Source organism: Haliaeetus leucocephalus, unplaced genomic scaffold, assembly GCF_000737465.1.
Source record: "Haliaeetus leucocephalus isolate CR32 unplaced genomic scaffold, Haliaeetus_leucocephalus-4.0 Scaffold339, whole genome shotgun sequence".
NCBI classification, from domain to species: domain Eukaryota; kingdom Metazoa; phylum Chordata; class Aves; order Accipitriformes; family Accipitridae; genus Haliaeetus; species Haliaeetus leucocephalus.
Genome location: NW_010972775.1, coordinates 12,105,314 through 12,128,736, shown reverse-complemented (window position 1 = coordinate 12,128,736; position 23,423 = coordinate 12,105,314). Strand labels below are relative to the sequence as shown.

At 35.2% G+C, this 23,423-nt stretch overlaps 2 protein-coding genes across 4 annotated transcripts in view; one reads left to right on the top strand and one right to left on the bottom strand.

The window, feature by feature from the left end:
• The window catches only part of GALK2 (galactokinase 2), a 55,327-nt gene extending 51,845 nt beyond the window's left edge, over positions 1-3,482 (bottom strand). Inside the window, exon 1 of the mRNA XM_010571876.1 lies at positions 3,463-3,482. Coding sequence (XP_010570178.1) covers positions 3,463-3,482 — 20 coding nt within the window. The remainder of the gene's footprint in view (positions 1-3,462) is intronic.
• The window catches only part of COPS2 (COP9 signalosome subunit 2), a 23,169-nt gene extending 243 nt beyond the window's left edge, over positions 1-22,926 (top strand). Inside the window, exons 2-13 of one of the 3 annotated variants that reach the window (XM_010571880.1) lie at positions 9,658-9,771; positions 10,859-10,936; positions 11,554-11,679; positions 13,069-13,158; positions 13,277-13,354; positions 14,224-14,398; positions 15,467-15,645; positions 15,779-15,831; positions 18,134-18,231; positions 20,056-20,138; positions 21,196-21,254; positions 22,053-22,926. In XM_010571880.1, coding sequence (XP_010570182.1) covers positions 9,658-9,771; positions 10,859-10,936; positions 11,554-11,679; positions 13,069-13,158; positions 13,277-13,354; positions 14,224-14,398; positions 15,467-15,645; positions 15,779-15,831; positions 18,134-18,231; positions 20,056-20,138; positions 21,196-21,254; positions 22,053-22,197 — 1,278 coding nt within the window. In that variant the 3' untranslated portion in view covers positions 22,198-22,926. Of the gene's footprint in view, positions 1-9,657; positions 9,772-10,858; positions 10,937-11,553; positions 11,680-13,047; positions 13,159-13,276; positions 13,355-14,223; positions 14,399-15,466; positions 15,646-15,778; positions 15,832-18,133; positions 18,232-20,055; positions 20,139-21,195; positions 21,255-22,052 lie in introns of all 3 variants that reach the window. The other 2 variants (XM_010571879.1, XM_010571881.1) reach the window with 2 other exon arrangements.
• The last annotated feature ends 497 nt before the right edge of the window (positions 22,927-23,423 follow it).

Sequence of the window (23,423 nt, the reverse complement as noted above, 5' to 3'; positions counted from 1 at the left end):
GCAGCAGCAGTAGCCGCCCCGCCGGGTGCTGCCCCGTGAGGGAGCACTGACAGGATGAGTTTCCCTCCCGGGGAGGAGGGGTGGTGGCAGCGGGCAGCGGCTGCTGCTTTGGGAGCAGGCCCCGCCGGGCGCCCTGCCACCTCTCCGCGGAAAAACAGGCCAACTTCGGCCCCGAGAAGTTAGCTAGGCCCCGGGCTGGCCCCCTCGGGCCCAGCAAGCCTGGGCCCCCGCTTGTCTTCCACTGGGGTCAGGGTGAGGGGAGGGCTCCGGCGCGCTGCCTCCCTCCCTCCTCCTGCCTCTGGCCGAAGGGTCGGGCACGAAGTGAAGTCGTAAAGTTGTCTGCCCTCCTCCCCAGGCGCGGCTGCGAGAGGTCCTTGGGGTAGATGCCATTCATGTGCTTGCCTGAGCGTCAAACTGAGGAAAAAGTGGGGGGAAGAGAAAGGGGAGTGAGGAGAAATGGCCCCTTTCTGATGCAACACACCAAGAGTGTGCTTGTTTTTAACTTTTTGCCTTTATAGTCTTAGTGAGATTTTTGCCCCCCCTCCCTTTTTTTTTTTAACTGCAGGGCTTGGGATTTTCGTGTTGTGTCTAGTTACATTTTGAGATCATGTTTTGTTCTAAGCTTTTACAGTTAAAAAAACGCTGATTGCAGTTAGCAACAGACCAATTTGGGGGGGGGGAAATTGGGAATATAATGGGATTGTTTTGATGTAATGAGTCTCCTTTAAATTATTAAAACCAAAATTTTTACAGTGAGTAAAACATGTGGGAGCAGGTTAGTAAACCAAATAACTGTCGTATTTGAAACAAAAAATGTTTTCTGTGCTGTCTGATTAGTTGTAATTCTATTGCCATTATCTTACATTGGAGCTTCAGGTGTGGTTGGTTGGTTTTTCTGCTTTTCTGAACTTTGCATAGATTTTTAGAACAGAGACTTTTTTTAAAAAAGCTGTGTATGGTTGAGGCTCATTCATTTCCGCTAAACCTGTACTTACAGTACTGCAGTTTCACTGAAAAACCCCAGACACTTGCGTTCTGATTATTTGATAATCATTGCTACTTATGAATTCACTTAAAGGACTTGTCTGATTTTATTTCAAATAGTTTCTAGGCAGTTTTTGTTATGAGCTGCTCAGAATGGCTCGATGACATTGGATATAGAATAAAAGCATCTGGTTTTAGTTTTGAGGTTTTTAAATTCACATAAGAGTGCTTGTTTGACATGCGTTGTCATCTTAACCTTATGAGCTGCTTGTGTCAGTATTCCAAAAACTGTTAATTCCACTTAAGTCCATGAATGAATTCACAAACTTTTAGAAACAAGGTTTCTGAAGGAAATACACTGAGACTATTAAAAAGATTTTGTTGGTCCAGTTTGTTCCAAAATCAATTTCCATTCATTTTCATTAACACTGAAATTCGTGTCCTGATTTAAAATACTGTGTTTATTTTTCCATGTGATACAATCAAAGGAATACTAAACACAGCAGAATTCATGTTGAATATCCATAACGTGAGAACTGGACGTGTAGAGAAACCATTGGAATTGCATTTTTCAATCTTCAAATGCAGTTGTCTACATATAAATTTGAGTAAGAGTGCAGCATTATGTCAGTTTTCACCAAGAATAATTGCTGTCTAATCCTTTTTCCCGTGTTTCTTTTTTCTGGAGTACTTTTCTTCCTTGTTGGAAAAACCTTCCTGAAACTTCTTGCTTGTGGCAAATTTCAGCCCCTGACTGTTGTTACTTTTTCTGGAATATTTTCATGGTCATTAATTACCACTAGCCCAGACGTTTCAAAAATTTAAAAATACTGCTTGTAATAATTAGGAGCATGTTAAATTTTTCTTTTCATTATATAACTCCCATGTAAAGCGTCAAATAATACTTAAGCTGCATCTTTAAATAAAACAGATTTTTTAAATTTAATTTGGATTTATAACTGATGGGAACCCCCCCAACCCCCTGCCCCAGAATTTAAGAATAAAAATATTCCAGCTAGACTAGTTTCAGCATTCTCAGACTAACAAACCATGTTTGGATGTTGTTTTCAAATGTGCTTGAGACTGTAATTGCAGTGTTCCACAAAATTGTTTTGGAAAATAGTTAAGGGCACTGAAGACGGGGCCTGATTTCTTCCTTTCATGTTGATATAAATGTAGGTAAGTTAAGACTATAAGGGGATGCATGGTTCTCAAGTTCAGTGTAAAGGCTGCTGCAGAAGGGTTTGAAACAAAAAAATTAGTACAAGACAAAATACTCAATAAGTACAGAATTGAAAATAAAAGAGCACATGTGAGTGTTGGTGAATTTTTTTTTTAAGCAATAGGAGGAGAGGCAGGAATTACAGAAACAGTTAATGAAAGAAGAAATAGCTGTTTTGTCAAAATACAGTATGGTGAAACTAGATTCAGCTTTCCCAGAGTAGCTACTGGCATAAAAATAGTAGTGAAAGAAAACTCTCAAGAAAGTTTTCATTTTGTCAGCTTTTATTAGAAGTGATTATGGCTGTTCCTCTTTAAATGTGCTCTTGACGTGCTGATGATGTAGAGCCAGTCAGTTAAATTTCCTAAAGTATGTAAATGTTTCACACTTGAACTGAAATGTGAACAGATACTCTGAAGGCCCAACTCTTTCCCAGCTTCATCATGGATTTTTGTATAATTAGAGTAATTACTCCACTGTCAAACAACTGAAGACTACCCACTTTACATATCATACTTGACTGTTTCTGCTTAGTTTTTCATTGGGTTAAAAGTCAAGGTTTCACGTGTAAATGACCTCAGTCACTCCTATAGAAGTTAACTTTACCTGTTGGAGGTCTTGATATCAGGAAAAAAATCCATTTATATTTATGGGTGGATGGACCTAGATTCACAATTTGCTAGTAATGTACAGTGACAGCCTTGCTTACAACATGGATTATTCCACTTTATGCTTCAATGAACAGAATAATGTTTACTGGTCATTACGAAAACCACTCAATTTTAATTTCTAGTTTGGTGCTGTTAGGTGCCTTATATGATTTCAGTCCAGGTTCTTTTTACTAGTTTCAGCTTGAGGGTGGAGGAGAAGGAGGGAAGGACCATTGTAAATTCCATTTTTGTTTTCAGTCTCAGACAAAAAGCTGTGTTTAGAATTTACTTTGAGACTAAACTCAGCTGTTCTCCAGAAACTGATTCTTCCAGGCACAATGACAACACATTGACAGTTGTAATACATCTACTAGATTTTTTTGTTTTGTTTTAAATAAATATAGAATTTATCTGTGATGTTCTTAAGGAGACATCCTATTGTGTTCTGAAATTCAGTTTTAATCTGCAGGAAGGATAGACAAATCTGTTTGCTGAGCAACTTGCCTTTTTATGTTATGGAGTTCTATTATTTCAGTGACTTCAGTAGAAGAGCTGTATACAGTTACAGTGAACAGCCAGGAGTTTGCACCCGGGTGAGATGGCTACAGGTTCACGAGGATTGGCATGGCTCAAATATGGGGAGCATGCCTTCAGATTACGGAGGATTTCCCTTTTCAGGCTGTGTTTATATTAGGAAATAGGCAGTCTTTTTATTTCAAGCTATCAGAATGGCAGTTTAGTAAACGTGAATTGGTTCACTCTTTCTTTCCAACAGGGAGAAATACATACTCCACTTCAAAAGGAATTTCTATATGTTACCAAACTTGATAAGCAATCTCATCAGTAGACAGGGAAATTTTCCTAGCTCATACTGATGCATTTTTAATAGATATAGTTGAAATTTCATGCAGATATTGTTACCTCTTCCCAAGTCTTTATGTTTCATCATTTTAAAAAATATATATGTAAATTGCAAACAAGAAAGCGATAATGCTGCAAAAAACAAGCATTCAGAACTAGGGAAATACCAAATCAAGCAGATCCACTTCACCCTCTTTCTTTGTTATGTTTGATTACATTAGTATGTGATGTAAGAAAAAATAAATCAGTGAGCTTCACAGAGGACATAGGATATACTCTGACTTAATTACTGTTTCATATTTTATATGGATTCAGTGTGTGTCCTGATACTTATTTTATGTATTCTCTTCAGACTCATCTTTAAACACAGAATTAATATATTTGGTGTTTATTTCTCTCACTTCCTTCTGAGACACTGTGGTAATATTGAGGCAAAAATCATGAGAACAACTAGGCAGTAAATTCTTTCCATCTGAACATTGACAAGTGTCAGTAAGTTCTGGGGTTTTGTTGGTGTTTTTTTTGTTTTTTGGTTTTTGGTTTATTTTAGAGTTACTTAGCACTCTGTTCAGAACAGAGCTCCCCAGGATCTGATGTGCAGTTGGGTGTTAAAAGGAAGTAAATTAGATTGAACTTATGCTAAAACCTGGACTTTTAGAAAAGGATGCACATAACTATAGGAGAGCTGTGTGACAGAGGTAGAAAGAAAAGGCACTTCTTTTCAATGCTCTTACACGTAATAATACCAGTTTCTTCTTTCTGCAGTCACCTGTCTCGTTTCTGTGCATCTTTCAACTTCTGCTTAAAAAAAATAAAGGCAGAGCACTGTCTTTCCATGGAACTGTACTGACCCCATTGCAAATCGCTGGCTTCACAGACTTCTTATTCCTGGTGTCAGCCCTGGTGTGAGCCAGCAGGCACTAGATGACTTGCAGAGTTAAGTGAGTAGGAGCAGAAGAGCAGAGACACCTAGAATGGGGAAAAGAAAACCAGGACTCCCAATGCATGGTTGAGTGGTTGCAGACTTGCACAAATCAGACTCTTGTTTTTACTTACACAGTTTGTTTCTGTTCTTTTTGTCCTTACCGTTTTGCATTCCAGTCTGATGGCTTGCTTTATATTCATGTGCCCAGATACCTGTGGCACATGCACATAGAAGCTGCAACTTGCTTTTTGTCCTTCTGCCTGGGGGCCAGGGGTCCAGGGAGAGCAAATGCAAGAAAAGTTGTACTTAGTGCCAGGATGGTGGTTGGTTTGTCACTTTTGCGGCCAGTGTGTATGTGCTATGTCAAAATACTGCATGTTCGTTGTAGGTGAAATGTTCAAGAAACTTAGCTGGCAAGCTAATACATTCATATATTGAGGAGTTCTCTCTCTTCCCCCCCCAGTTGGCCCTATCTGAGCATTTTTGTGTTGTTTTTTAAAAAAACACAAACAAACTGTGTCGTCGTCCCCCCCCAACCCACATCACTAGTGCTCTTGCAAAATATCAGGTCTTCGCTCCAAATCCTAGAGTTAGCAGACCTCCTCAATGCCATGGCTATGAAACAAAGTTAGCTGAAGTAAAATCAAATTTGTACCAGACTTATTCTCAGAAACAATTGCACTTCATAAAAAAAGAATGGTTTGAGTCAGCCCAACGGTTGGAATTTGGTAAAATTACCAGCAATTGAAAATTGACAGTAATAAGTATTGTTAACAATGTCCTTGAAGGATAAATTTCAACAGAAATAGAACTCTTTCTATTGTTCCTTTTGTCTGGAAAGTTATCCTCTGTATAGCTACTTTCCCTTTTTTTTAAAAAAAGGTTTGCAAAGTAGGAGTTTGGTCCCTATACAGCTAGTGAATGATACACAGAGAAGCAAAAGTTTAGATTATTGCTCTACTTTCAATGCAGAGATTAGGGAAGTGCTTTAGGCAAGAGAGGAGACAAGAAAATTAGTAATTAAACAAAGGTTTTCACAAAATATATCTTTAGTTTTGTACATGTTTAACTTTACCAGGTTGATGTGCCACTCCAATCTGCTAGAATACCACAAATATAGTGTTAAATGTCACTGATAGTGTTACAGTCTCCAAGTTCATGTACCTTATTCTGTCTCTGAGGAGAGGTGCTGTGCTTCAAAGCTCTACATAATCTCTCGAGACCACATTGACTAAGGCTCCTGCTACAGTTTTCTGAAACCACAGCTGGGTTTCTTACCCTCCCTGGTCACCTGCTCCTCAGCCATAGCTCACCAGCCTCAGGACTGCATCTGCCTAAGCACTGGCGGGCCTATTCTGTCAAGCCAAGCAGGACCAGCCATCATGAAGGACTCATACAGCACAAAATGTTGAATCACTGCAGTGAAGGGGAGGGGGGATGCTAGGACCAGAAATGAACAGGGAGGGTCGGGGAGTGCTGGATGCTCTTAACCTGCTTTTGCTGCTGGAGAAACTGCAAATGGATCCATGCCCTAAAAAGGATGATTAAAGCTGACTCAGGTGAATTGTCTTCTCTGTGTGTTCATTTTAGAAGCTGATGCTTAATGTTTTAAAGCTGTTTACTATATGAAATGAATTTTGTGAAAACTTAATATGTAATGTAATAAAGACTTGTAAATTAAATTGGTTCCTTGGTACTAATTTAACTTTTATTAAAATTATTTGAAAGAACTATGTTCCAGGCAGAGTAAGCTACATCAGAGGTTTTGCCTCCATTACAGTTGAGCCCATGCAGTAATTTTTCTTCTCTCCAAAAAGTGATGTGATGGGATTGGATTGTTAATAACTGACTACATTTAGAATATGCAGGTTTTCAATGAAGCAATGCTTAAATAATGTCTTAACTTTTTTTTTTAACTACTTTTTTTTTAAAGCTGTATCATGGCTTTCTAATTTCATGAGTAATAATTAAAAAAAACCACTTTTTGTTTTGATCCTCTCAGGAAGGGAGAACTAAGTGGGTTTCAAAGATCAGCTCTGCATACTCAGACTTCTGTTGTTTTCATTTGTACTGATAGTGTTGATGTCCATTTAAAAAGTCTTAATAAAAAAATTCTTAGGCCTGTTACTTTTTTTATGTCAGCTGGAGCTAAAGTATATCACACAGGTGCTTTTATATCTTGAAGTTATAATTAAGGGTGTTCTTCACTATGCAGAATATTAGGTCTAGATGGTATAGTAGAGATTTTTAGAGTTATATAGAAATCCTTTTTGTAAACCTGATAGTTTTGTGCACTTTTATTTTGGTACTGCATTGTTTGATACAACAAACTTTCTACCTAAAAGGGTTGAGTTGGGGAAGTTGTTCAGGCAGGAGGCAGGGGTGTTAAAAATGAGGGTGAGGAAACGTTAGGCATTTGATATCTGAGTTTATTGTTAAAAGAACTTTTCTGTTTTCAGTACTGGGAAGGAAATGCATCTTTTTCTTAGTTTGAACTTTGAGGATACAGCTTCACACTTTTCCTTTCCTCCTTTCCTTTTGCTTTTGGCAAAAGCCAGATGTTCTCACATTTGTATCATACTGCACTAAGCCATCTCTGCATCAAAAGAAGATAGAGTGCTGGTCCTTCTGAATTGATTGACACTGGTATAATTAGCACTGATGCTTAAATTAAGATGTAGTATCTATATGGTCAATCTTTTCTTTTTTTGATTGTCTACAGATTCAAAGCATTATCTCATACTTAGTTCATGGTTTTAAAGTTTTCTTCACAGCCATTAAGTCTAGATATGTCTTTTAAAGTAAGCACCTTACATTACATTTTCCAGAAGTGGGAAAGCCCTCTCTCCCTTTGAGCCTTGAGTCCATATCAATATCCTAAATTCGATGTGAGGTAAATAGGCATCAAGTGAAGGAAAAATATAGCTGTGACAACATAAAAACCCTCCTTTGCATTTCAAAGTGTTTCCATTAGAAAAAAATTATCTCTAGACTTAACACTTATTCTTTATTATGTGTTAATATTAGGAAAACAGCTTTATGGGATATTTAAGGAGCATTGAGAAAAATAATCTGAAAAAAGGCTACCTGCCTGAGTCCACATCCAGAATCACTGCCAGAGCAAAGATGAGAATTCACATGTTTCTGGCTTTAGGCTAACAGAGCATATTGCTTCCTAAAAGGAATTAATTTAGTTTGCTTTCCTTTTATCTTTACAAATAGATACTTCTGCCAAAAATATTCCCCATTGTTCAAGTTTAGTATAAACAAGACATCAGCTCATTACAGGTATCTTAAATGCTATGTTTTTTAAGCTTTGGCAGCCTATATCTTCATAAGGTGCCTGATACGCTTACAGCTGTTGACATCATACGCATGTTCTTGTAGCTGCTCCATCAATGTTGGATCAATAAGGTAAAGAATTTACGAAAGCAAGCTAACCAAAATGAAAGTCTGCCCAATGAAATAAGACACTTGCTTCCTGTTTTCTTTGCAGTTTTCAGTATTAAGTTTTATAGTTCTCTAGGAATTCAGAAGACAGGTTTGTGGAATTCACTAGGCTTTCAAGTCCATTCATTCTCACTAAATACTAGTACTTCATGTGAGTATAAGTAAATACATACGTGAGCAACTTGCCTACATGTAACAAGTAGAAACATTAGCAGGTTGAAGGATAAATGTCTCAAGGACCGTGTTTAATAAAAATTTGGGCCAACTGTGAGCTCCCATGGTTAATTTTTCCATTAGGAGTTTAAAGAAGACTTAAACTTTGAAAGATTTGCTTGCACTGTAGGGAAGAGAGCTAATTTAAAATTTCTCTTTTGCCTCACCCTTTTTTCATACCTTCCCTTGGTTTTGAAGGAATCCATTAAGATTAGCAATATATGAATGAACAAAAGAACAAATCTGCCTGATGAAGTACAGTAAAAGAAGAAACTCTAACTTAAAGAAGGGCACCTGACTATGCATTGTTTATATTGTTACAAGGGAAGGATACTTCGACAACACTAACTTTGAGATTTAAACAGATTCTGTTAAACAGTTCATCTCCTAATAGCTAAGCACTCTGTTGAGGGAAGTTGGCTTGGAAATGCAGAGGTGTGAAATATTTTTGACTCGTGTAAACCGCAAATGAAATTATTATCTGAGTTTTGTTAGTGTTTTGTAATTCAGACACACAACATTGTCCTTCAGCAAAAGAAGATAAAATACTTAGGTTTTTTTCATCAGAAAAAGCCTCAGTACTCTTTTTTTTTTTTAATGAAGTAGTAATTGGTAGAAGTAAATTCTTCAATTTGTTTGGCGCTAGTGTACATGATGGGTAATTATTTGATTAAATTATTGTGCCTGTGCCCCACCCTACCTTCTTTCACAGTATCTTTAGCGTTTTCTCAATCATCTGCTTCTCAGCACAGAAGCAGCTGGTGTTATTGTCATTATTCTTTTTTTTAATTTCCCTAGACAAGTATGAATCGCTATGGCATAAAAAGGCAGATTAGAGAGAGATTCATAGAAGCATTTTATATTCTCTATTGCTGAATCATTACTTGTGTGGCAGCTCAGCCAGAGTCTTTTCTGTGGATAGCAAAGGTCATGTAATAGAGCGCATTTTAGACTAGTGGCCAGCATGTTCTCTCCCCCATACAGAAATGACATATGCTATTAGGCATCTGTCCTTAAACACCAAAATTGGCAGAATTTTAATAATACAGTCTGTACTTGTCATAAAGGCAAAGTTGGTAGAGCTATGAGTTCATTAGTCCAGAAGGAAATCTGTTGACAGGCTAGTGTTGGTGGATGACTGGCCTAGTAATGGGAGAGAGATGAAATCATCGTAAGAGTCCATACCTGTTACTCTAAAACTGAAGATTTTCTTTTAATATACAAGCATTCTGTGTCAGTTTGAGCAATACTATATTTTGTCCATTTTCAGAAGAATATTAGATGTTCCGAACCTTTCCTTTTTTCTCTGGTTTTTATTTGGTTGTTTTTTTTCTTTTTTCCTTAAAATACAGGAATATTCTGAGGACAGCAATTCTGAACCAAATGTGGATCTGGAAAATCAATACTACAATTCCAAAGCTTTGAAAGAAGATGATCCCAAAGCGGCATTAAGCAGTTTTCAGAAGGTTTTCTGTCTTTGTATTCTATCTCTTATTTTTATATTAATTCACATTTAAAAATATTTGCTTACCATTTGAGTTATTTTCTGGAATTTTAAGAGTAATGTTTATATTTTAACTTACTAATGAGCTAAGTTTATCATTGGACAACTTAGACTCCTGGCTGACTGCCTTTCATGATCATTCTTAGAGAACATAAATAGGACATGGAATAGTCCTATTCTATCACAGAACTGAGTTTTTATTCTTAAGGATTTACTAAGTTAATTAAACAGTCCTAAGTGTGTTTTTATGTAAAAACATGTTTTTCAACTGTAGAAGCCAGAGCCATTAATTTTTTAAAATGAAATGGTGTTTTCCCCAGTGTCTTATGTAATGTATTATATTTGGTTTGATATCTGATTCCAAAGCTTTAAATGTATGAATACAAAGTGACACAGAGTTTCTTTCCTTCATGTCAGTTTTAAGTTTTTAATGTTTGCACACTGCCACCAGAAAGCAATATGTTAGATGTAACTTTTTAAAGAAAAGATAGATTTTTGCATCTCTTGGCTTAGTTATAGTACATAACAGTATTATATACATGACTTTAAAAGAAAAAACTTTCTAAAATTTCTACTTACAAAACATTCCCTTAACTATGTTACATTAAAGCCTAGAAGCCTTTCTGATATGTGAAGAAACTAGTAATTCAGAACTGTAAATTTTTGACTAATTTAGTCAAGGGGTGGATTGAGTCAGTTTTGCAGGGGGTGTCACAACTTTCTTGTGTATATCTATTTATGGAGTGGCATTAAAGTTTAGTGTTTGGTGTTAGACAACAAAACCAAAAAATCTATAAATAACAATTTACCCTACCTGCATCAGCCAGGTTGTGAAAACTAATAAGATACACACTCCTCACTAACTTTCTCAATAATATCGGGGAAGAGTAAAATTGAAGAACAGAGCAGAGTGAAACATTACTTTGTAAGGAACAAAGTGGGGGGGGAAAGGCATGTATGGGATATGTACATTTTAAACAAGGTGCAAATTAATTTAAGTTTGAATAAAGCTTTTATAAATATTGTTTAAAAAAATTCTTCTATTTCAGGTTTTGGAGCTCGAAGGTGAAAAAGGAGAATGGGGATTCAAAGCTCTGAAACAGATGATTAAAATAAACTTTAAATTGGTAAGAATTACAGCTATCACTTGAGAGTAAATGGCATACATATGCATTTGATCCAGACAATGTTAAGTTGTTATTCTAATTTATGCCTATGACAACTAAATCTGCCAGAAGTTGTCTTTTGCGGCCTTTGATGGCTACTACAGACATGGCAGGGAAGCAGTGTGGTGGTTGCAAGTCAAAGGCAAAATCGATGCAAAATGGATGCAAAATAGTTGCTGCAGTCAGCTGATACTCTCTGAAAGTTTGAGGCTCAGTCGTTGCTATCCTGAGGTATCATACTGTTGAAACCAGTGATGTTTCTATATATGTGTACTTCACCAGAACAAATCAGTGAAAAATTCATATGCTACATATGCAACCATTCCAAACAGTTGTATAGCCAACCCTCTTTTCTTCGTTGAGATAAATATTTTAAATGTCTTTTCCATGCAGTCTTGCTGAAGTTACTCCCAATTCTGCTGCTTATGAATGAAGTGGTGATGTATAAGTTCCTAATAGCAACCACTACTGCATAGTCTTTCTGTTATGCTTTCTTTTCTTTACGTGTATTTGCAAGATAGAATTCAGTTTTTAATCATTAAAACAAAAACTACAATGTAATTTTGTTTGTCTTCCAGACTAACTTTCCTGAAATGATGAACAGATATAAACAGCTATTGACCTACATACGGAGTGCAGTTACAAGGAATTACTCTGAAAAATCCATCAATTCTATTCTTGATTATATCTCTACTTCCAAGCAGGTTAGATCATAAGTTCTTTCATCTTCATGTTTTGCCTTTTTGCATTTTTAACTATGGACTTTTTTGTGTATGGTAGTCTGTTAGCTTTGGGGTTTTTGATCTTAATAGAGAACATTTGCAGTATTAATTCATTGTTGTATGTTAAAATTTATTTCCCACATTTAATGGATTCTATCAACACAGATAACTTCTCATAAATTTGTCTTTTTTGGCAATATGTACCTTGGATTTCTATGCTAATAGTAAATACTTTTGGGTTTTTTTTTTCCCTAGCATAGTAGCTACACACTATAAGTGCCTTCTCAAATATAACTTGTAATTAAACAATAACTTTTTTTTTTGGGGGGGGGGGGGGGGAACCTTTGAAATACTTTGCAATAACGTGTTGGTGTTAAATACTACCTGTCTTTGGGTGTACTGTGCAAGCTAGGTACATGTTCATAGATACAAAGCCCAGCTCCTTTTCTTTTGTGGTGGTGTAGAAGCTTTACAGAGTAGAAAGCTCCCCTGACTACCTGGAAGTAGCACCTACATGTGGAGTGTCACTGGTCTTTAGTGATTACTCCTCTGTCATTATCAGAGTCCTTCCTGTCCTGCCACTCGTAGGAGATGAAAGTTTAATAGTTCAATGATGGTTTACTTCTTAAGGTCTAAAGGATGTCTTGGACTATACCTTGTTGGCAGAAGTCAGTGTGTTTGGTCTAAATGCAGTTGGAGCCAGGCTTGGAGGGACAGTCTGGAAATCTTAACTTGATATGTATAGCCGCAGATCTGTTATCCCCAAAAGAACAATGGCCATAAACAATACTAATGCATTCTCTGTAGAACCTTTGTTAAAGGTCACACTCAGCACTTGGATTTCATTTTGGATGTTGTGTTTTCAAGTTTTATGCAAAGAATCAGTTTGATGTGCTCCAGAGCTTTCTTTCATGCAGCGTTAGTAGTATAGAAAGGAGAAAGCATCTTTTCCTTTGACCGTTTCTCTCTCTTTGTAAATCGTACTTTCTTTTTGATATGTAAATTATTTTTGGTTTTCTCCTTTTAAGTAGGAGCAATGTTGCCTGTGTTTGTCTTTTGTTGCACAACATAAGAATTTTATTACTTGGTTATATAAGATGGGCTTGTATAAGGTGGCTTTCATTTTTCACTTGCATAGATGGTTGCAAATCTTAAAATGTAAATACTTTTAAATTTATCTTGTATAAGAAAAGCAAGTGTACTTAGTTTTGTTAGTTTAGAAGCTCTTTACAATTTAAAAGCAGACATTCAATGAGATGCAGATATCTTATTTTGAAGTTCAAGCATGCACTTTTAGTTTGTTCAGATTGACTTTATTAACAGGTACAAATTTGCTGTTTACAATTATAGAATTCTGATTTTTTATGTCAGATGGATTTGCTTCAGGAATTCTATGAAACAACACTTGAAGCTCTGAAAGATGCTAAGAATGATAGATTGTGGTTTAAGACAAACACAAAGGTAAAATATGTAACTTACTGTTTTTTGCTATTGTTTGTGACACCTTCAGCTAACTCTTAAAAACAATAATTGTGAAATCTTAATAGACCTTAGTACTTCAACTTTTTTTTCATTACAGCTTGGCAAATTATATTTAGAACGAGAAGAATATGGAAAGTTACAAAAGATTTTGCGTCAGCTGCATCAGTCATGCCAGGTACCTTTATATTCTAAATCACTGTAGCTTAGTAAACAACGTTGGGGGTTTTTTTGGTTTTTGTTTTTGTTTTTGTTTTTGTTTTTAACATCTGTTGTTGGCCTTTGAGGCATGTTGCTGAGCTTTAGTATAGAGGGAAGAAATATTGTGTCTGCTTTGATTTGTTACCTGTTTGATCACATGAACAAAAAGTGTTTTAGTCCTTGCTTAAAGATGATTTTTTAAAAATTATTCACAACTGCTGATTAAGTTTCTTTTTAGTCAGGTGCAAGGATGAGAAGCACATATGAATAATCCACAATGCATAGACAATCATTTTAAAATATAGTGAAGATTCCAAGTGAGCTTTACTCATAACTGAAAGTACAGTTGTTACTTTCACATTTGGGGTGGGGGGAGGGGTGTGGAAATTAGCCACACAGCCTGCTGTGCTTGTTTGTGTTCCCTTTTCTTCCTCCAGCATGGAAAATGGGTTACAAGTATTTGGGAAATGGTTCTGTTATAGGCAGCAGAAGAGTCGTATGTATTATCTCGCTATATATGTATGTATGTCAGTCACTGCATTTATATACCGAGAGTGTGGTTTAAGGAAGGTGGAAAAGAATAAAGGGCAAAGTTCTGAGGAAAATATTTAATTAAACAAAAATACTGACTTTTTAAATTAATGGCTTCAGAACTTGGCCTGCGATAAGTTCTTTGAGTATTATATTTTGTGTTACTAGTTATATCAAAATTTTAAATTTTTAGGAATAGCCTTACTTCTGACAGGAAATTATTGAGAGTATTTGGTAATCAGTTTTTTACTAGTATAAAACTGAAATCACTGTTCTCTTAAAATTTCACAGTATTTATTACTTAATCTATCCTAGACTGATGATGGGGAAGATGATCTAAAAAAAGGTACTCAACTATTGGAAATCTATGCTTTGGAAATTCAAATGTATACAGCACAGAAAAATAACAAAAAACTTAAAGCACTATATGAACAGTCATTGCACATCAAGTCAGCCATTCCTCATCCACTGATCATGGGAGTTATCAGAGGCAAGTTAATCTTGAATTTTTCATTTAACTTCTGTTGCATAAATTAGTTTTATGAAAATCTGGTAATTAATGTTTTTTCCAGTTCCAACTATAAAGACAGAGGATCCTGTAGATTCAGAGGCAGACAAACTGTATGTGAATAAAGGACTACAAATGCAGTGGCTACAGTCTCATCATTTAATGTTTGCCTCCTGTAGGACTTCAGCTCTGCTCTTCTGGTGCCTAAGTACCAGATGCACTGGTCAGGGGGACAGGACAGTTGGCTACATATAGCGTAGGAGAGAAGCAGTAGAAGAACAAGAGGAAGACTTGAGCTGTTTGACACCATGGCAGGCAACAAAGGATAAATGCAAAGGCATTTGCAAAGGATAAAAACAAAGGCTTGACAGGACTGCTAGCAGAAGGGACTGCTATTTCTGCAATCCCCTTTTGTAAATTTGTGCTTGATGTCTCACCTCACTAAAATTCATCAGGAACTGAAGGGCATTAAGATGTGTTTGAAAATATTACTCGTTATCCGTAATGATGAATTATAGTGGAAACATGCCGTGTGTCTTGAAAAAAACTTTCTCCAGAATACTGTTGTGCCTTCCCTCTTCCCCTGCTGTAGGTACTTGCACAGACAATCAGGCAGCAGTGGGTACTTCAGAAATAAAAGGAGATACAGAGTATTTCTCAATTTTTCTGTATGGTTTTGCTCAACAGATAGGGAAAATTCCATAAATGCAGGAAGTCTGTTATGGAAATAAATTCTATTTCAGTTTTTACAGTATTTTAACATAAGGTTAAAATAATTATTGGCTGTGAGGATCAGTGTTCTTTTAGATTTATGGTGTGGGTTGGGTTTTGGTTTTTTCTTCTTTGGAATGAGTTTATTAAAATGGCAGTGCCGTATGTGAAGGCCCTAATGCTTTTTTTTTTTTCCCCTAGTGATTTTAGAGATGAAAAGACTCCTGAAAATATTTCAGTAATCTATTTAGAAATAGCATGGAACTTCTGAGTACAGTTATTGTAGTCAGCAACAAGCACGAAGTGTTCCTTTTCTCTTCATCTGTGTTTTCTTTTCAGAATGTGGAGGCAAAATGCACTTAAGAGAAGGAGAGTTTGAAAAGGCACATACTGATTTTTTTGAAGCATTCAAGAATTATGATGAATCAGGGAGCCCAAGAAGAACCACTTGCTTAAAATACTTGGTCTTAGCAAACATGCTCATGAAATCTGGAATAAATCCATTTGACTCTCAGGAGGTATATTTTTTTTTCTTTTTTCCTTTCCCCCCACGCTTTTCTGAATTGATGGGGAAATTACCCAGAAGATGAAAATGGAAAAAAAAAATATTTAAAATCTAAACATGCATATTATGCTTTCTGTTCTGTGTAGGCTAAACCATACAAAAATGATCCAGAGATTCTAGCAATGACGAATTTAGTAAGGTAAGATTTTAATTTTTCTGGAGAAGAGAATGAAAAATAAAAAGATGTAGTGTCCAAACCAGAACAGAATATTTTTAGAGATGGCTTTTCTCTGCACAGCTAACACAGTTATTTCATAAATATTGGGCAAATATTTGTAGACTGTTTGTTTTTCTTAAGAAACTTTTATTTGCTATGACATACCAAAGTATCCATACTATACCAGGTAGGGGTACAGAAACATGCTATTATGTTCTGCTATGCTGAATTTCTTACGCAGTGGCAAAAACCTCATTTCTTCCCTTAAATAAAGTTGTCCCACCTTGTACTGCAACTGGTCTTCAGGGTTTGGCTGATTATATATGAGAAACTGAGATGACTGACATCTCATACCAAAGGCAATAGAATAATTGGATGCATGGTTAGGTCATGATTATTAAAGGAGTGTCATAATTAACTGAACTCTCAAGTGATCTCCCCTATCCTTCAAACATATGTGAAAATCAAAAGAAGGCATCATTACCTCTTAGAGGCAACTGTGATGTGAGAACTTTTAGTGTATTAAGATCATCAGGCAAAATAAATTGAACTCAGGCATTTTTTGTATACTGTGCTTTGAAGCTAACCTATTCCATCCACTCTACCCCGCCTTTGCTTTATCAAGTAAAAGAAATCAACAATGCATAGGAAAACTTCTCCCACCTTTTCATTACGTAAAAAGTAATGCCTGCTCACATTTTGCAGTACACAGTTGATCTCGTGTTGGAACAAGCCTTGCTCTGATACAGCTATGGTGCTGTACCACTGTATGCATACAAATTGTTTCTGAAAGTGAGGGTGTTCATCCATTATTGACATAATGATGAATAAATGACTTGGCAGTTTATTAAGGGACTATTTCCAATAATTCCACTTTAGACATGTCTTTCCTACTTCACTGTCATAGTTTCATGTGAATTTGAGGCAGAAGGAACTCCAGATGGCCTTACCCAATCTGATTTTACTCATATTCCTAATTTATATCTTTTATCTTGACATTTGAGTATAACTGCTTCTTTAAAATTAATAATGCAATTAAAGCACTATAGGTAAAAAGTATGCAGAAGATAAAATCAATTCCAAAGATTACAATTATGTTTTTAATTCTTCCTGTACTCTACATTGGGAACTTGAATGTTTTACAAATGATAAAAAGAGGCTTCTGGAATAAACAATAAAATATACTTAACTGAAATTCCTTTTATTTATGAAGTAAAATTTACTGGGTTTGTGTGATACAGTCCATTCTACTCCTATAACTCCGTTTATAAACTCCTCAAGTTCCCCCTTGAATGTAACAGGTCTTTTTCTTGCCCATTTTACTGATAATAAAGGAGGACTTTTTTTGACAAGTTTAAAAACAATTTGAAAATCTACAGAGACTATGAAGGAAAAATAAATGTTGGTTTTAAAATCTTTGTTGTTAGTATTAAACAGAAGTTGAAAGCGTGTATTGAACACTATGTCTTTTGGGTTAAATATTGATAGCCTGTAGCTTAATATAAATTACTATGTAAGTTTGATTAGTTAGTAGATAGTCCCTATTACAGCTGACTCTTTCTGTAAGAAAAGATGATAGATTTGAAATGTAAAACCATTATATTTCAAGAAAAAGATCTTGTTTCAGTGGTTACAGCACTTATCTTTAAATGATGCTGTGGTGCCGCTGCTGAACAATAGGTGTCTAAACCTACCTTCTTTTTGTAATCCTTTCTCAGATAACAAGATTGACTAGTTAAACAATACATATACTAAAAATAAACTATAAATAAAAATCTAAAATAATATTATGCCAGAATTACTGATGGTTAATCATGGAAGTCAGGATTTCTTCCATCTTCCAGTATTTTTAGAATTCAGCTTAAGACAGACATTCTAGAAACAGCAACAGCCCTCTAGACTCTTTTTAGATCTTACTTGTTCCACAAAGTATGGCTTTATGAAGCCAAAATTCAAGTAATGATACTTTTCAAAATTGGCTATTTTTATGGTCTAGGCTTTTTTAAAGAATAACTTCTTAAAGTACAAAAGTTTTGAAAGTAGAGTGCACTTGTGGAATAACTGAATGTTGACACTAAACTTTTGTAAATGCTATTAAAATTGAAATAGGAGAAAGGCAATTTCTGTTGCATCTAATCTTGAAATAGTTTTTCCTCATAAAGGTTCTGAATATAATTATTTGCCACCAACACTTAATACAGGTTTTTTTTAGAAGATGTAGAACACAGTCTTATGAGTCTGTTTAACTTTTAAAAATACTAATTCAGTCTCGTTTTTTCTGAAGTGCCTATCAGAATAATGACATCACTGAATTTGAGAAGATTCTGAAAACAAATCACAGCAACATCATGGACGATCCCTTCATAAGGGAGCACATTGAAGGTATTTTTGCAGGCTATTTGCAGGCTATTTTAATCCTTTTTGGTTTCACTACTTGGTAAGCTTCTTCCCCGTTTTTTTTTTCCTCTTCTTGGCAAAATGAGAGTTCTTTGTAATTACTTGTGGATGATTCCTTTACTGTTTTCAAGTTCTTTAGAAGTTGGTCAAGGCCAATGTGCATCCAGGCATGTAGAATGACTGTGAAGAATTGCAGGAATGATGGAAAAAGTTCTAGGGAGAGTGGATATTCTAGGATAGTATCTACGGTGGTGTTAGGCGCTGAATATTTTGAGTGGTGTTTTTTTTTCCATTGTAGGGATTAAATGAGGGCAGCCATTACTTGTAAAGGTTGTTTGTGTCTGTCTCAACAGTTAGATGTTTGCTAGTTTATAAGGTTAATTTTTGGCTTCAGATGAAAGACAAAATGTGTAGACATTGTAATGAAGGTTGCATTAATAAATGTGTAGTAGTAAAGTATGTAACAAGATACATAATTCTAATGTTCATGTTGAAAACAATGTTTGGATTTATAGTACCTATACTTAATAAAACAGGAGAACACACTAACACATGCCCTTCTGTTCCATTAAAATGACAAAACAAAGTTACCCCCTGCATTTGTCATGTATCTGAGAATTTAGAAGTCTCTTCACTTGAATATAGTGTCCAGTTTTTCAGATAACTACTGTTTTCATCAAGAGAGGGCTTACTGTGGCATTGCAAGATCATTTAGCTGGATAGTTACATGAAAGAAGACAGTTAAATCCAGAGACCTGTTTTTCTTACACTTCTCATTTGTAAAAGAGAACATGGCAAACAGCAGGGGAAACTAAATATAACCCCTCTACTGCTGTTACATGTCGACTACTGGTATGCTTCAAAGTCTTGTAGGGAGACTGTAAGATTAGAGAGATGGATGCTTATGGAAGAAAGTATGACAGAACTCGAAAGCAAGAGGAGGACAGTTGAATCAAAAGATGGAAGAGAATTTGAGTTTCACCCCTTATATGATAATAGTCTGCTAGTGATATCCAGGGGAAAAAAAGACATTCACATCTTTTTCACTCTGTAGTGATACAGAATGTGTCTTCGTGGTTATGTTTACATACCTTGCTTCATTGTTTTAATCTCCTTAGTTTTATTGACATACATAATCTGGTCTTCAGTATTATTTTTCATTATATAAAGAGTCCTTGTGTAACTAGTTAGGTAAAAAGGGATCTAGTTCTTTTTCCATTAATTTACAGTTGTAACTTATGCTTTCATTTTATCCAAATTTTCTTTAATAATGTAAAAATTTCTAAAACAATGGCTGCACTAAGCAAAATCAGCCACTTCATGCAGACTCTGTTTTATACTTCTTCAGTTCCTGATCATAATTATACTATTAGGCCCTGATCTTTTAACTTAAAATGTGAACATTCCCCATGAAGTTAAATGCATGCAGACTTAAGTTTCAGAGTCTTAAGAATACCTCTTTTCACTTTTGTACAAGGCGAGTATTCTAGCCATAAATTAGAGGGACAGACATACCATGCAATAATATGTATGATTTATCCAATTAGTTTGAATAATTTAAATTTTTACCAGGGAATATGTTGCTCCATGTTTAAACAGCGTTCAATTCTATCTGTCCATCTTCAGAGTTACATATTGCTTGGATCCCTGGAAAAAGAGGGTCCCTTTATTTTGCTGTGCTTCCTGACCTCACTGAATTTACTACCTTAAAAGATCATGGTATTTAGGATATCTTTGTATATGGAGCTGTATTGCATCTTTATTTCAGTACTGTTGTTTTTACAGTATTTATTTTTTCTTCTCTTACAGAGCTTTTGCGAAACATCAGAACACAAGTGCTTATAAAATTAATTAAGCCTTACACAAGAATACATATTCCTTTTATTTCTAAGGTATGTGTCAGTGCAGTCTTGCATTTGCTTAAGTAAATAATTAAATGTGAATAAAAGCTCTTAAATAAATACAGTGCTTCTGGAAATAGAACACTTAAAATACAATCTGAACTGTAAAGTAGTATTGATGCACTGCTGGCAGCTTTGCAGTGCGAAAATGAAAATTTCAAGTGTCGTCCCGATGCTTTTTATATTATGTACTATGATATACTTCTAAAATACTGAGTTAACCATATTCTACTTGGTGTAGAAAAGCACTTTTCTGAAGAGAAATATAAAAAGTTAAATTTGTATAATTCAAAATGTAATTATGAATGTAAATTTTATGAACATAAAAATCCCAATTTTAATTCCTTTTGTTCAAAAGATATTTTCAGATGTCTGTGTCATACAAGTTATGGAACTGTGGTAATAGAACAAACCAACTATTATACTAGAATTACTGATTTAATTCCCTAATCTGGAAAGAACAAAATCAAAACCCATTGATAATACATGACAGTTTCCTTTAAGTCTGTGATTTTTCTTGCAAAAATTCACAGCATTCCAAAATATATCATGAAGTATTAGAGAGGCTTATTTTTTATGCCTAAATTCTCTTTAGAACTCTGTATGCCTTTTTTTTTTTTTAAGCTAGCCTTAACATTTGTAGAACTTGCTTGAGCCAGAAGATGCAATTAGCCCTCTATGTGGTTTGATTACAGACCCATTCTTTTCTGATAATTATTGTTTTATTTTATTTCCTGGGGTTTTTTTTATGTTTTGGAGTTTGTTTTTTTTTCTTTTCAGTAAGTCAGCAAAGGAACTAATTTCTGGAGCTTCCAAAAAATTCAGTTCAGCCTCTTCAGCCTTTTCTGAGAGGTTGTTGATCTCTTAATCATTGGTCATATATACTTAAGATGGAGTTCTTTTGCTTGATAGATTGTTACTGAATTGATACTTTTGAACAGTAAGAAACTGAAATAAAACCAAATTTTGTATATGAAAATAAAGATTGGAAGGATTTAATGTTGCAAAACAGAGTAGCAGCATAATGAGTTTTTTCTTTTTCTTTTAGGAGTTAAACATAGATGTAGCTGATGTGGAAAGCTTGCTTGTGCAGTGCATATTGGATAAGTATGTGTTTTATCCTTGATTACTGATCTTTGGTTACTTTAAAATAATCAAAGTATACAAGAAGCAACAAAATAATATTTTTGTGCATTGTGACCATACTGGTTGATTCTAGAACCAAAAGGTAATGATGCTGCCTTTGTTTGGATTTGCTTGGCTTATGAGCGGTAAAGTATATTTGCAAGATGTGAGCCAAGAAAATTATACAGAGAGATTGAGTGGCATGTTTTTACTTTAATTTTGAATTATGTAATAAATTACTTGAACTGTTATGAAATTATGAAAATTATTATCCTTAGTAATTGCTGCTTATACCCGTGTATATTTTTGAGTACACTTTCAAGTCAACAAATGAGTAGTCTGCTCTCTGACTGGAAAAACTTCACTACAATTTGTAATTTTTTTTTTTTTTTTTGGAGGGTAACTTGTTATATCTACTAGGAAAATATAATCCATACGTGGGTTTATATTTTAATGTCTTTTTACATAAAATCTCCTTTTTTCATGATTCCTTGACTTTAAAGAACTGTTTACCTCATATTGTGTCAGAATTTATATGTGGGTCATAGCTACACAGATAAAATATGCATTGTCCAATGAATTAGTTCCTTTGATTTCCAGTCATGATGACAACTAAATAGGCAGTACTACCCAGGACAATATATTATAAAAGTGCTGAATTCTGAAATGGACTTTGTGTCTCTTGTATAAGAAGGCCTCTTATTTTAACTCTTGATTTATTGTTAGCTCCTATTTCCATGTGCATTAGCAATTTATAGTTATTTATTTATTTACTTCTAGCACTATACATGGCCGAATTGATCAAGTCAACCAGCTCCTAGAACTGGATCATCAGAAGAGAGGTGGTGCACGGTATACTGCATTAGATAAATGGACCAACCAACTAAATTCTCTCAACCAGGCTGTAGTCAGCAAGCTGGCTTAACAGAAAACAAGCTTCTACAAACATACTTAAGGCAACAGTGCAGTGATGTAAACCTTAAAAGAACTGGGAATGGCAAAACTACTGTCGGTTGGTGTGCCCTGAAATTATTGGAGTTATGGCAGAAGTGCTTTTTTGATCAGCTGGTTTGTGTTTTGCTGCTGCATTTATCCCAAGAAAAAAACAGCTTTAATCTCCAGAAGAAAACCAAAATGCCACGGGATTTATGCTGTATTGACACCTTGCCCTAAACATACAACATCCTAATAATTTGTCAAAGGGCAGTTAATGACCAGAGAGAAGATTTTTGTCATGATTTTAAATACACTGACACGTTACTGTTGGTTAAATTTAAACATGTTTTACCTGCAGAAATTCTCTCACAGAAATAACCTGCAATAACTTGAAATGCATACCCTTTTGAACACTTCCTTTTCTCATGTATAAATTGAAATGTTTGCTGCATTTTGCAAAATGTCAATTCTCCAAAAATGTGTCCGTATATTTCTGTACCTGCAGTGTAGTAAAGGTTTAGAAGAAACCCCATAATTATAGTGGCATACTGTCACTTAGGTTTCAAGCAGCAAAATAAACAGTGCAGTTCAGAAATTGTACAGTTTGTTTCTTGATGTGCTTTCATTACACTTGATTTTTACTTTTGTTATTTTTAAAAGAAAATAGGTATTACTTCATCCTCACCTCACTTATGAAGGACAATATGGAGATTTTAAGTCTAAATCTTGGTATATGTGCTGTATGTGCTGTTGATTTTTCTTTTTTTCCTTTTTTTTTTCCCCTTGAAATAGTTAAATGTAAATACTAAAGAGTTTAAAAGCTGACATTTATCAGTCTTGCTAACTGACTTTTATCTTGCAAGGTACCAAACTATTATCAGTCCTGTCTAGTTGATGTTGGTGGGTATTTGGCATTTCTCAGGAATATGCTAGTGTTCTATTTTGGTACTTCAAGAATACAGGTTTGCCAGGCAGTACTCTGGGAATAGAAATGCAGACCCTGATTGTTACCTCTTTGCCTAATCTGTGGTCTTTTTGACCGAATTCAGTGTATATAAAATGACACTGTGTGTATAGAGTGGGGACCAAGTACAGTGACCTCAGTAATAATGGAATCTGTTCTGTCTCAAATGTTTGATTGTACTGTATTCCCCTCAGAGCTGCTATTCAAGTCCTGAAGTCCTACCACACAGTAGGCACATGCCTTTCATGTCC